Source organism: Culicoides brevitarsis, chromosome 2 (assembly GCF_036172545.1).
Source record: "Culicoides brevitarsis isolate CSIRO-B50_1 chromosome 2, AGI_CSIRO_Cbre_v1, whole genome shotgun sequence".
Lineage (NCBI taxonomy): Eukaryota > Metazoa > Arthropoda > Insecta > Diptera > Ceratopogonidae > Culicoides > Culicoides brevitarsis.
Window position 1 is genome coordinate 3,370,465 of NC_087086.1, and position 13,924 is coordinate 3,384,388.

A 13,924-nucleotide genomic window follows, 5' to 3' on the forward strand; every position below is an offset into this window, starting at 1 on the left:
CATACCTCAATACGAAATCACTTAATGTGTGTTGCTTGCTGCAAAGAAACTTTTCAAAATTCATTCATTCCACGTTGTACACATCGGGCAACTTTTTTGTTTCACTTAAGTATTATTTGATTGTGTGTGCGAGTGTATTTGTAACTTGTTTGTTAAAGAATAAGAAATATTATTTTTTTTTTCGTTGGTCTGTTGCAAATACAAAATACCTTTTCATTTGTAGTTCAGCGTTTGCTTTGTACGGTCGATCGCTCACGCTCGTTCGCGTTGTTCATTGTTTTTTTGACGAATCGGTTACAATTTTCAATTTTACGGAAAAATTGAACAACGGACCTGTGCTGAAAGGATTAAACCACTTTTGAAAAAAATTGGAAAATAATTTTTAAAAAAATAAAATAAAAACGGAGTGAACTAAAAAAAGAAATTAATTAAAGGAAATTTCTAGAAACAGGTTCAAAACAAAAATTGCCTCAAAATAAAATAAATCAGGTAAAAGTCCATTAATTAAAAAATAAGAATTAAAAAGGATTGAAAGTAAAAAAAAATTTTAAAGTGCAAAGTGAAATTTTTGAAAAATAAAAAAAAATTAAAATCAGGTCTCTGTGATAAAAAAAAAAGTGCATAAAAGGTAAAATAATGGTCATGCAATGCAATGCCAACGAGAAACATAAGAAGAAGAGCATAAAATCATTGTCTTCTCCTTCATGCTGCACATCGTTACAGGTTGCTGTGTGTATTTGTAAAACGTTATAAAAAAAATGTGATGTTTGTTCAGTGCACTGCATGCAAGATGCAGGAAGAAGAGGTTGAAAAAAGAATCATAAAAGAACCACAGACATACATCATCATCTCTACTCCGGCATCAAACTCGTACAGAAAACGTTCATGAAAGTGTACAATTTGGTCGTTTGGTTTAAAAACTAGTTTTTTTCTGCTTACATTAACGATTCACCTTTTTTTCAACTTCTTTTTTCAAAGAGTTCCATCGCGAGAGTTATTCGAAATATTTTTTGTGCTAAACGGGTTGAAATTGGATGAAAGTCGTTGATTATCGGCTTTTTTCCCTGACGACGACACAACGACCTGTTTTGCCGGAAATTAAAGTTCAGTCAACGTTATTGCATGTTATCGATTTTTCTGCTACATTTTAGGTCGTAAACCTCGCGCGGAAAAGTTGAAAAATTTAAAACATGAAATTCTTGCGCGAAATCGAGCAAAAAATGGGCAAAAAAAACAATCCGCATAACATTTAAATAAAATCAATTTGTACCGTTGCTTTACAATTTTTCATACGAGTCGCGCGAAATAATTATGTAAAAAAATGCTCGCCGTAAATAAATTCCTTTCTTGTATATAAATGTACTTAGAAGTAGAACCGACTTTTTTTTCTCTCTTCTACGAGATTAAAACGTGTAAAAACTTTAGTTGTTTACGTGCCGGAATGGGGTCGTTTCTCGGAATAATTTGTTACAAATATGTGAGTTTTTTCGTGCTTTGGGAAGTCCTATACTTAATCTTATTAGACCAACATATTTTTGAAATAATTTTTTTTTATATGGCATCAGGTCACGTTATGGCAAAATATTGATTTTTTCTAAAAACGAAAAAAAAATAATTTAAAAAAAATTGAGACTTGAAATTTTAGTAGAAATGGAAAGAAACTTGCCTCATATTGTTCATAGCGCATGAAGAACCAAAAACCTAAAGAGAAATAAAGAGTTAAAAGACCGTAAATTAAAGAAACGAACGAATGGATGATGAGCTGAAATGTTTGTTCTGCTCTAATGCGCAAAATTGACCGTTTTTCCATGTTTTTTTAAGGGTTTCAAATGTCTTTATTTCTCGTTATTGTTTTGTTTTTACGACATAACCAACGTTGAAATTTTTAATTTGATGAGCATGAGGAATGCAGTTGGTGCGTCACATTATGAAAAAAAAAACAAATTTTACAAATTTTAAAATTTCTGTTAACATTTTTTTCTTGAATAAATATTTGAAAAAAAAAAATAAATTACGAAAATTTTTAAGAAAAAAAATTTGAAAAAAAAATTTTTTTTTAAATTTAAAATAATTTTATTTTTTATATTTTTATTATTTTTTTTATTTTAATTTTTTAAAAATTTTTAATTAAATTAAATTTTTTAATTAAAAAAAAAAAATTAATTTTTAATTTTTAAATTCAAAATAATTTTTAAAAAATTAATCAAATAAAAATTAAAATAATTTTTAAATTGAAATTTAAAAGAAATATTTAAAAAATATTTTTATCAAAATAAAATTAATTTTAATTAATTTATCAAATAAAAATTGCAGTAAGAAAATTTAATAAAATTTAATTCTTTAAAAATTTTTATAGAAAAAAATTTTCGAAAAATTTAAAAAAAATGTTTAAAATTTTTTTTTTAAATTTTAATTAAAAAAAAATATATAAAAATGCACCAAAATCAAATATTTTCACTTTGTACCAATTTTTATTATTATCTCTCGTTTCTTCTCACAACATCTAAATCTATGTTTGTCTGCGTTGTCTCGCAGCTTTACCTATAGCAGTCTGGAATCCCATGTGAATGCAAGATAAAATTTCTCCACGTACTCGCGTGTGTGTTTTGTGATGGAATTCCGATCTACAAAAAAAAAATAAATAAAAGACTTAAATAGACTCATAACTGAGATAAAAATGGATAAAAATGTAATTTGTGGCCCTAAAATATGCAGTTGTGACGTAAAATTTTTTTCGATTTTAAACAATTTTCTTGTACGTAACTCGCTTTTGAGACACTTGAGGAATTCGAATGCTGACCTCGTGCTGCGACTGCGACAAATGCTCGTCTGTGTAAATAATCCGAGTTAAGACAAAAAAAATGTAGACAAGCGATATCCGTTGGGTTTATTGTTCGATTTGTATCAGTTTTTCTACATTTTTCGTGAATTTTGCTTACAAGAGCTTTTTTTCGTGCAAACATTGTAAAAAAAACTTCAAACAGCGAAACGGATACAAAGTCAGCTGTTTCTGAATAATTTGCAGCACAAAAAAAAATAAAAATTAAATAAACCTTGAAATAGCGATCTACTATTATATATTGTTGTTATTACACATGTTTGTTGTTAGTTAGGCGGTTTGTTGCTGCGGTGTGGTTAATGCATGTTTTATTAATTTTTATGTGAAGTAAAGTACAAAAAACAAAAAAAAAATCACAAAGTATTTTTCCTTATTTGTTTTTTTTATGGGACCGTAAAAATAAATTTATATTTGCGTATCTCGTGTACTTCAGATAGAAGTTGTTTAAGAAGTGATTGATCGAGAAACGTTTCGTCGTGATTAAATTTGGTTGGAGAATTTTTGTTAGAGTTCAAACACTTTTGAGAATAGTTTTTAAATTATTTTTTTTTGTGAATTGAAGTTTTTTGACATTTCATGGTTGAGATTTTAAGTGATTTTAGGAGATAAGAATTTGATGTAATGACAGATTTTGACATATTTTTGGGATTAAAGGTTAGAGCTTTGCCCTTAATGAAGGTTTTTTATACCATGAGCAATTAAAAAAAAATTTAGAGAAATATTTTTTACTCATTAAAATTTCTTTTTTCGATTAAAAATTAATTTAAATATTAAATTTATAATTTTTTTTTAATTTTAAATTATTTTAAAATTTAAAAAAAATTATTAAAAATTTAAAAAAAAAGTATTAAAAATTAAACTAATTCAAATAAAAAATTGGTAAATGTCAGATATAAATTATTTTTAATTTAATTTAATTTTTTTTTATTTTTTAATTTTTTAAATTTTTATTTTTTTTTTTGTTTTTATAAATCTCAGATATAATTTTAAAAATAAAAAAATAATTAAAAATTTTAAAAAAATTAATTTAAAATAAAAACAATTCAAATTAAAAATTGATTTATTTCAGATTTAAATTATTTTTTATAATTCAAAAATGAGTTTAATAAATAATTAATTAAAAATTTAAAAAAAAATATTAATTATTTTTTTTTATTTTATTTATTTATTTATTATTTATTTTTTATTTTTTTTTATTTTTTTTATAATTTTATTAATTAAATCAATTCATTAAATTAATTAATTGTTTAATATTTTTTTATCTTAAAATATATTTTTTAAAATTCCAATGTTAAAAAATGAAACATTTTGACTGAAATTTCTTAACATTGATCTTCATGGATTAATTTTATGTCAATTTAAAAATTCAAGTTCAAGTTTTTTACACATTTTACTCAAAATCAATTAAATTTCAGACATTTATTGTCAAAAAAATCAATTAAAACCCTCATACGTTTCTTTTTTCAATAAAATTTCCATAAAAAATTCTTTCTGCTTCATCAACTCTCAAACTTCAATTTAACCAAATGTTAAAAAAAGTCTATCCGAGGGCCATAATTCACTTAGCTCTTTTCAACAACATGCCACAAAAAAACATTTCATTGTCCAGACATGCCCATAACTGCATGCAAGAACTCCAATTATGTTCGTTTACTTTAACATAAGTAATGACACGTAAAAACAGTTTGAAGGTCTTTACCAAAACAAAAAAACAGCAAAAATTCTTTCGTTTGTTTAAGACTCGAACATTGTAAGACTCCTATTATTATTACGTAGTGCATTGTTTATTCAAAAAGTTAACGTGATACAGTTCTATTGACTCAGAAACGTTTCTTTGCACGCCGAAATGTGAGCTACTTAGCGATTTATTTATGGATTTAGTTGCTGATTAGACCTTAACTTAGATTTCGCTCCGAATCGGCGTCGTGTGAGTGAATAATCGTAATTTGAATAATTTCACAGCAATTTTTGCGTTTTATTATGCATCATTGCTTGTTTGCTCGCTATTTTATAGTTACATATGTGTTGCAATTCAATTTGTTTTTATTTTAATATTTTTCTACAAAAAAAAAAAGTTCAGTTACCGAACGAGTTTACGCACGATTTTTCGTATTCGAGACACGTTTCCACAATTTTTTCGGTAATAAATCGCCCGTACGGGCCACGAAAAAATGACGAAATGAATTTATTGTCCGAAAAATTCTCGTGTGAATTTAATAATTTGACATCAATTTCATGAAAAGCCATTTTTAGCTCAAGAATTCACCTTAATTGATAGAAAACTTGTAAAATTTGCATAAAAACCGAGAACTCGAAACATTGTATCAATTTACAACAACAAAGAAGACATCTGTTCTCTTTGCCTTCGTTCACAATCCGCAAACACGAGCCTCATCATAACAACAAGCAACTTTTTTTTTTAAAGTCATTTAAAAACAAACACAGATCATTATCATATTTGCTTATTTTTTTGCTACGATTCTGAAGCCAAAGAAACTCACTCACACATATCAACAGTTGTTCGTTGTCAGTTTATTGCACTCTCAAATCATTTAAATGAGGATTAAAACAAACATCGAAAGAAAAAAAACTGAAATAGCAAAAGTCTGTTAACTGTATCGAACAATAAAAAAATAGTTTTTTGCTGTTGTTTGTGTCTTTTCTTGGGTTTCTTACTACTGAGCAGGCTTATAGTAATAATAATCGATTAAATTTAATTAGGTATAAAATAAAATATTATGATAGTATAAAATTGTAAATTATATGGAGATTAAAAATGAGATTAGATCAAAAATTATATAAATTATTTTTTGTTGAGAGAGAAATGATCAAAGTGCTTTTTCACATTATTTAATAAATTTTAAAATAATTTTTTGTAATTTTTTATTTAATTACTATTTATTTTTTACTTTAACTTTTTTGGATTTTTTTTTAAATCGTCATAATATTTTTTTAATTAATTTTTTTCTTTTAATAAATCAAGGATTAAAGTAAAACATTATTTTTTTTATTTTTTTATTTATTTTATAATTTTTTTACCTAATTATTATTTTTTTACTTTAATTTAATTTTTTATCATTTTTTTTAATTTTTTGGATTAAATTTTTATTTAAATTAAATTTAAAAATTTTTATTCCTTTTTTATTTTGTCCATTTTCGGATAAAAAGGAAATTAAAAATAAAATATTTTTTCCATAAAATATATTTTTAATTTTTTATTTAATTATTATTTAATTTTCCTTTAACTTTTTTTTATATTTTTTAAAAATCGTCATAATATTTTTTTAAATTTATTATTATTTTTTTACTTTAATTTTATTTTTTATTAATTTTTATTTTATTATTTTTTTTTTTTTAAAGAAAATAATAATAAATTAAATTAAAGTAAAAAAATAATAATTAGGTAAAAAAAATAAAAAAAAAAATAAAAAATAAAAAAAAAATAAAAAAAATATAAAAATAATGTTTTACTTTAATCCTTGATTTATTAAATTTTTAATTTATTATTTATTTTTTTTTGTTTGATATTTTTTAAACATTTAAATTTTAAAATAATAACTAAATTATTTTTAAAATTATTTTTTTTATTTAAAATCAAACAAAAAATTTAATAAAAATATATTATTCCTTTAAAAATAAATTAAATTTAAAAATGAAAAAAATGTTAAATAAAATATATATTATGTTTAACATAACATAACAAAAAAATAAATAATAAAATTAATATTAAAATAAATTAAATAAAATATGAATAAATTAAGAATTAAAGTAAATTATTATTATTTTTTTTTATAAAAAATTTTTTAAAATAATTCTTTATCTTAAATTTATTTATTTTATTGCACTAACAGACGTCATATCGCTCAAAAAGCACTTTTACAATAAAATATAAATAAATAAAATACAAAAAATTACAAGTTAGGAATAGAAAAAGAGAAAGAAATGACTACAAAATTAATTATTATTATAAAATTTATACCATTAAAGTATATTTTATATCCAAATAACTCGCATGAAGTGAAGCTTTAATGTTTTATTTGTGTTTATTATAGAGTCATTAGCAATTTTTAAGATATTTTTACACACATTAACTTGCAACAATTTCCCCAATAACAATAAAATATAATTTTTATTTTTATTACTTTTATTTGCAGATTCTTGCTCTCTATGATGGCCTTTCATTTTACCAATAAAAAAGCATTTGTGAAAAAATTAAAATTTAAATAAACTAAAAAAAAGTATTTTTTATAAAAAAAAAAAAGTTAAAATTGTGACAAAAATGAAGTGGACAAGTACAACGAACATTCTAACGAATGGCAGTTCAGGAATTTCGAATGGATCTGCAAACAACACAATCGAACGACGTCAAAGTATATTCTACACAAAAACAGAACAACAAACAGACGAGGCGTCATCAGTGATGAATTCCCCTCCAATAGTGATATTGGATCAAAAATTCAACGGAGTTAGCAGCAAAAATGCAGGAATTAACGAGATAAAAGCTAAAGACGCGGTAAGTTATCAAAACTCGAATTAAACCGCATAAATTTTTACAACTTTTATAATTATTATGCTGGTCGATTGTTTTGCGGTTAACTTGCTGACACGTTCACACAGGCTTACGATAAAAGTAGGATAAAGTCTTCCGGTTAATTTTTTATTTTTTTTTTGCCATATAACAAACAATAAAAATATCGTGTAAAACAATGTCGTTAAAAATTTGTAATAAAAATTGGAATTTTATGCAAATGTCGTTTCGTTACTTCTTCTTGAAAAATTGAGTCAAGTGAGTTTTTTTTTATCATAAAAAAATAAAAAAACGACACCTGAATATTTTTTAAATTAATTATGATGTCATAAGCGACATCATGCCACGCGGCGGTTCAAGAGCACTTTGAAGACTTTTAAACTAAATAAATAAATAAACAACTCAAAACTTCTTTAAAGCAAGTTAAGAATAGAAATATGACGAAATTGTGACTCAATCGCCTGAAGTGACCTTAATTTAAGTTAAACAAGCAAAAAATATTGAACACGCATCAACATGTTGAAGATAATAATATAAAAATGACAACAAACATCGATAACAAACATTTTTATTTAATATTGAGCGCGAATAACACAAAAAAAAATTTGATCTCTCTTTTTTATTATTACTTTTTTTTAATATACTTGATTTATGAATGTAATTTTTATTGTGTTGGCTTGTTGATGTTTTGATGGAAATATTCTCTTTCGCTTTCGAAATATTCGATACACATTTCGAACGATAAGAATTTATAAAATTTCCTATATTTGCACATCATTTATCATTGTGCCGTTATTTTCGATCGAAATGTTTGGCCGACTTTACTCAATAAAATTTTTGTTATGTGAGTTGGCGTGAGATGTGAAATTTTTTGGTTAATTATTTTTAATTGCAATAATTAAAAGTTCATTAATTTTGTTTTTTTTAATTTAATTATTATTTTTTATTTGATTTAAATAATAATAAAAAAAAAAATAAATAATAATAAAAATAAATAAAAATTGCAAAAAGAAGAGGTGTAAATTATATATTTATATATAAACAACCAATAATATACATAATAAACATACAAATTTATTGTTTATGATGCAATCAACATCGGTTTTAATTGTACAAAAAAATTCACAATTTAAATAAAAAAAATTATTACAATTGAATTTATTTATTTTTTCCTTCATCGATATAATTTTTTAAAAAATTATTTATTAATATTATTTAACATTTAAAAAACTCATAAATAAAGGAATCAACACTCTCCCTTAAAAAAAATCGAAAAAAAAATCTGTAAAAAATTTGTAATAATAAATAATGATTAACTTTATTCCATAAGAGTAGTCGTAAAAGATGTAAAAAAATTACACAAAGTGGGCCATCATACATAAACTTCATGAGCATTCGCATTGTGTGAAGTCCGAATAAAATTTAAAACGGTGTTGTAACCCTTGGCCTTGTGTCATGTCATAGTCATGGATGACTTTTCTTTGTATTTCGTTAAACTTTAATATTTTTTATTTTATTTTATTTGTTGAAGATTTTTTGTTTTTCAAATATGGAAGAGCACGATTAGTTGCGAAAGTTTGCACTTCTATTGTGTTTTTTTTTGTTTGTTATTTTAAGAAATAATAAATGATTTTTATTAAAAGATCATATTTTTATTAATTTATAAAATAATTTTAAAAATATCAGGTTGAATTTATAATTTTTTTATTAATATTTATTATTAATTATTTTTATTTAAAATAAATATTTATTTATTATTTTTTAGAAAATTCATGTATGTTTTAGAAAATATATGTTGATATTCATATATTTTTATTTATTTAAAAATTTTTTTTATTAATTTTTATAAAAAATAAAAAGAATTTAAAAAACTTTTCATACAATTAATTTATTTATTAAATATTAATTTTATTAAAAATAAATTTTATTATAAAAAAATAATAATTATTTGAAATTGAAAAATGTAAATTTAATAATAAATATATTAAATTTTTATATAAAATTTATTTTATAAAAAATTTATAATTTTTATTTTAAAATTTATTATGAAAAATTTTAATGAATTTACATTTTAATAATTTTTTTTTAATTTAATTAAATTTAATTTTTTATTTTATTTTATTTAAAAAAAAATTTTTTAATAAAAATTTAATTTATAATTAATTTTTAATAATCTTTAATTTTTATTTGAATATAAATATTAATTAATTTTTTTTTTAAATAAAAAAATAATAAAATGAACAAAAAAAAAATTCAATAAAAATCATACAAAAGTTATAAAAATATATGTTCATAAAAATATTATTTTTAATGAATAATGATCAAAAATGCCATTTAAGGTTAACTTTCATATAAATTGACTCCGAAAAAAAATTTTCTCTTATAAATTGCCAATCATCATTTATAACAAAAGATTTCTTCACTTAGAACCTCAAAACCTAGTTTTCGGATAACTTTACACAACAAAATAATAAGAAATTAACCCAAATAAATTTCCATAAACAGCACTTTTGACATCGACTTTGAAATATTAAGTTACAAGAAGCGTGAACTTTGTTGTTTTTTTTTATTTTCAAACACAAAACAATTGTAACATTAAAAAAAAACTACAATTCGTGTGAATTCTTAAAATAAACAAAACATCTCGGAGATGCTCTAAAAAAGAACATAAGTAGTAAGATGATATTTTTTATTATTATCATAGTAATCATCATCATCATCATCATGATAATCTTGATAGTAAAAGTTTAATATGGAACCTGCTTTTAACTCGTAGCTGTTGTAGAAGTTGTTAACGTTGCACTAATCATGATTTTCTCACGTTTTTGTTTATTATTATTATTTTTCGTAGGTATGTGCAGTAAAAATTATCATTAAATTGTTTTTTTTTTTGCTGTAAACAATACAAAATAAGCTGTACGGAGTCATGTTTTGACATTAACAATGAAAAGTGATAAACATGCTTTTTTGTGTAAATAAATTTTTTTTCCAGCTGCTTTTTTTGTTTATTACTACAAAATAATAATAATAGCGTTTGTAACCTATTTCGGAACTGGGTTGATGTTTGATAGTGTTTTTTAGTTGGTTGACATGTGCGCCAAAAATTCTTTTTAAAAAATTTCGTAAAAAACAAAAACTCGTTATTTTTTAAATTATACGTAAACACAGCTAAAAGAAAAACAAGAAGAAAAAAATGCTAAAAGTCAATGACTTTCTTCATGTTATGAACATACATATTAAACATATATACTCAAAAAAAAACTTTCGTACCTTATTAGCATTAGCATATCAATGACCAACCACTCGACGTACGACGACACAGAATTCGCATATTAATTATTTTATGATGATTATTTATTTTCGTTCAGTTTTTTTCGTCTGTTCGTGTGTGTTTTTCTGTGAGAGTTTGTTCAATGTTTTGTTGTTGTATCGATAATTAAACATTTTTTGGTTCGTATCTTGATCTTTGCTCGAACAACATTGTAAGAACTTCGTGCTTGTTTATGATACTCGCACTGTGACGACGTGCTGCTGTGATAAAGTGTGTAAAGCGAGAAGCAAAGAGGCGAAAGGTGTTACAACTTTTACTGTACAGACAAAAAATTAAAATAAAAAAAAACATGAGAAAAAAATGTTGAAATTCGTTACTTCATTCAGCGATTGATTTAAAGTTATTTATTTACAAATTTTTCATTGATTTAAACAAAAAGATAAAATAAATTAATGTTTAAATAAATTTAAATAGTTTTTTGTGAGAAATTAAATATTTAAACATAAATTTACTTTTTTTAATAAAAATCTTATTTTTTACTTTTAAAAAATTATTTTCTTATTTTACACTTTTTAGTTCGATTTTTGTAAAATTTTTTGTTTATAAAAAATTTAAAAAAAAAAGTAAATTGAACTTTAAATTAATTTTAAAACAATAATAATCGAATTAAAATGTATTATAAAATTTAAGTTGAAAAAAAATACAAAAAATTAATTTTTTTAATTTTTAACATTTTTAACAGATTTTTTAAAAAATATTTTAATTAATTTTTAAAAAAATTTAGCTACGAAATATCAAATAAATATTTATAAAAAATATTGTTTAATAAAAAATATTTTTTATTTAATAAAATTTAAAAAAAATAATTAAATAAATTAAATTAATTTATTAAATCATATTATTTTTTTTAAAATTATTATTAAATAAATTACTAAAATTTTAATTAAATTTCTTCAATAAAATAAATATTTTTTTGAAAAAATAATTTAATAAATTAATTCAAAAAAATTTTAAAAATATAAGAAAAACGAACTAAAAATCATAAAACAAGAAAATTTAATAAAAATGAAAAAAAAATCAATTTTTAATATAAAAATATTTTTTAAATAATTATTTATGTATTTATTAAAAATAATTTAATAAATTAAATAAATAAAATTAAAAAAAAAACAATAAAAATGAACTAAAAATCATAAAACAAGAAAATAAAAAAAATCAATTTAAAATATAAAAATATTTTTTAAATAATTATTTATTTATTTTTTTGTACATCAAAAAGTGAATTTCTTCCCATTTAAGTCGATGTTGATGAAATAATAAAAACCAAAAGTGACAGTTCCCTTTCATTTTTTTATATTTTAACGTTCAACACGTGCTGTTGCTTGACTTTTGCTTGCTTTTCTGATTTACGTTGATTTACATAAGAATCCCTTAAAATATTTCGATAAAAAAAATTATATTTACGTAGAAAAAATAAAAAAAACGCAAACAGGAAAAAAATAATAAAAACGCAAAAAAAAAAGTTAATCAAAAAATTCCACAATAATTGTTATTATTATTTATTAACATTATTTTTCCAATACCTTGGCAACATTTTTTCAACATTAAATCAACGAACGAACGATCGACGACGACGCCGGTTGTAGAAAAAAATATAGTCTTGCGAGGAGATGTAATTTGAGTGATAGCAAGAAAAAATGAAAGGCGTCTTGATTGATCGTCGCAAGGAATGTTCCAATCGTGTGTATCAATGTTCTAACATTAACATGATTATTAACGCTAATAACTGAATTTTTTTCAATAGAATTGCGTGTTTTTCAGGTTCAATGATCGTGTCGTCACTCCATTGTTATTTTTTTCAAGTCCTTTTAAGCGATTTCACGGGAACGGGAGAAAAACGTTACACTTGTCACTCGTCGAATCGAACATCTTACTTGCTTTCTTTTCCCTTCGTCGTCGTCGCGTAGGTTGCAATCCAACATTCATTGCTCAGATTTATGGCGCACTTAAACCGCATTTTATTGTCCATATTAGTTGACTTGTATCACCCATCGTCATCGCATCAGTCTCTTATGCAGGCAACAAAACGTTCTTCGAAACAATTTCTTTAATTCATATCATCAGCATCATCATCATCGTCGTCGTTTGTTGCACATACGAGAAAAAGAGGAGAAAAATAATAAAAAAAAAACTAGCTTCTACAACAACATTCCATGTCTTGATATTGAGCTAGCTGCAAATCATAAAAAATAACAAGTGCGGAAAAAATGAGATCATCTTCAGTCGTTTTGTGTGTCGTCGTCGTCGTCGAGTCGTAGACAAGATGAGAAAATGAAAAAAAAGTAGAAGTAGATCGACGTTGTGTGATAGAATGTGGCAGTCGCGAAAGTATGCACGTCAATTTGATCGGAGGGAAATGATTGGATGCCGGGTTATTGTTCCATTGTTCACGCATTGATGCCAAAGATGATTAACAAGATGATTATTCTCAGTTGTTTCAAAGTCAATTTGGCGCTAAGAGCAAATCTTCTGAAATTTAAAAAAGAAAAAGGAAAGTTTTTTAAAAATTTTATTAAATTAAAAAATTAAAAAAAAATTTTTTTTGCTATTTTTTGAAATATTCCTACAATTTTTTTTTTTGCTTTTAAAAATTAATATATTTATTAATAAAAATCTTCAAAATAAATTTTAATTTTTTTTTTTTGATTCGATTTAATGAATTTTTGGTCAAGATTGATTTTTTCAATAATTCAATAAAAATTTATTTAATTTAAATAATAAATAATTTAAATAAATTAAATTAAAATTTAAATTAATAATTTTTAAAATTTTATTTTGTAAATAAAATAAATAAATAATTACAATAACTAAAAAATTTACAATAATTTCGAATTTTTTTTATTTATTTATTTATTTTTTTTTAATTTATTTTTTTTTATTTTGATTTATTTTTTAATTTTAATTTATTTTTTATTTTATTTTATTTAAATAATTTTTTTATTTTAAATTTTTAATTAATAATTTTTTAGACCTTTTTAATATTAATTTTATTTGATTAATTTATTTTATTTTTTATTTAATTAATTTAACAAATTATTAATTTATTTAATTTATTATTAATAATATTAATTTTTCAACCTTTTTAATAATTTTATTTAATTAATTTAATTTATTTTTTTAATAAAATTATTTTATTTATTAAATTTTTAATTTTAAGAAATTTATTAAAATTTAATTTATTTTTATTAATTTTAATTTAAAATAATTTTATTAAAAATTTGATTAA

The 13,924-nt window shown here is 22.0% G+C and overlaps 1 protein-coding gene across 2 annotated transcripts in view; it reads left to right on the forward strand.

Moving 5' to 3' along the window:
* Nucleotides 1–248: 248 nt before the first annotated feature.
* The window catches only part of LOC134830008 (uncharacterized), a 31,973-nt gene continuing 18,297 nt past the window's right edge, over nt 249–13,924 (forward strand). Inside the window, exons 1-2 of one of the 2 annotated variants that reach the window (XM_063843344.1) lie at nt 249–489; nt 6,994–7,352. In XM_063843344.1, the coding sequence (XP_063699414.1) occupies nt 7,119–7,352 (234 nt within the window). In that variant the 5' untranslated portion in view covers nt 249–489; nt 6,994–7,118. Of the gene's footprint in view, nt 490–582; nt 629–6,993; nt 7,353–13,924 lie in introns of those variants that run through there. The other variant, XM_063843345.1, reaches the window with a different exon arrangement.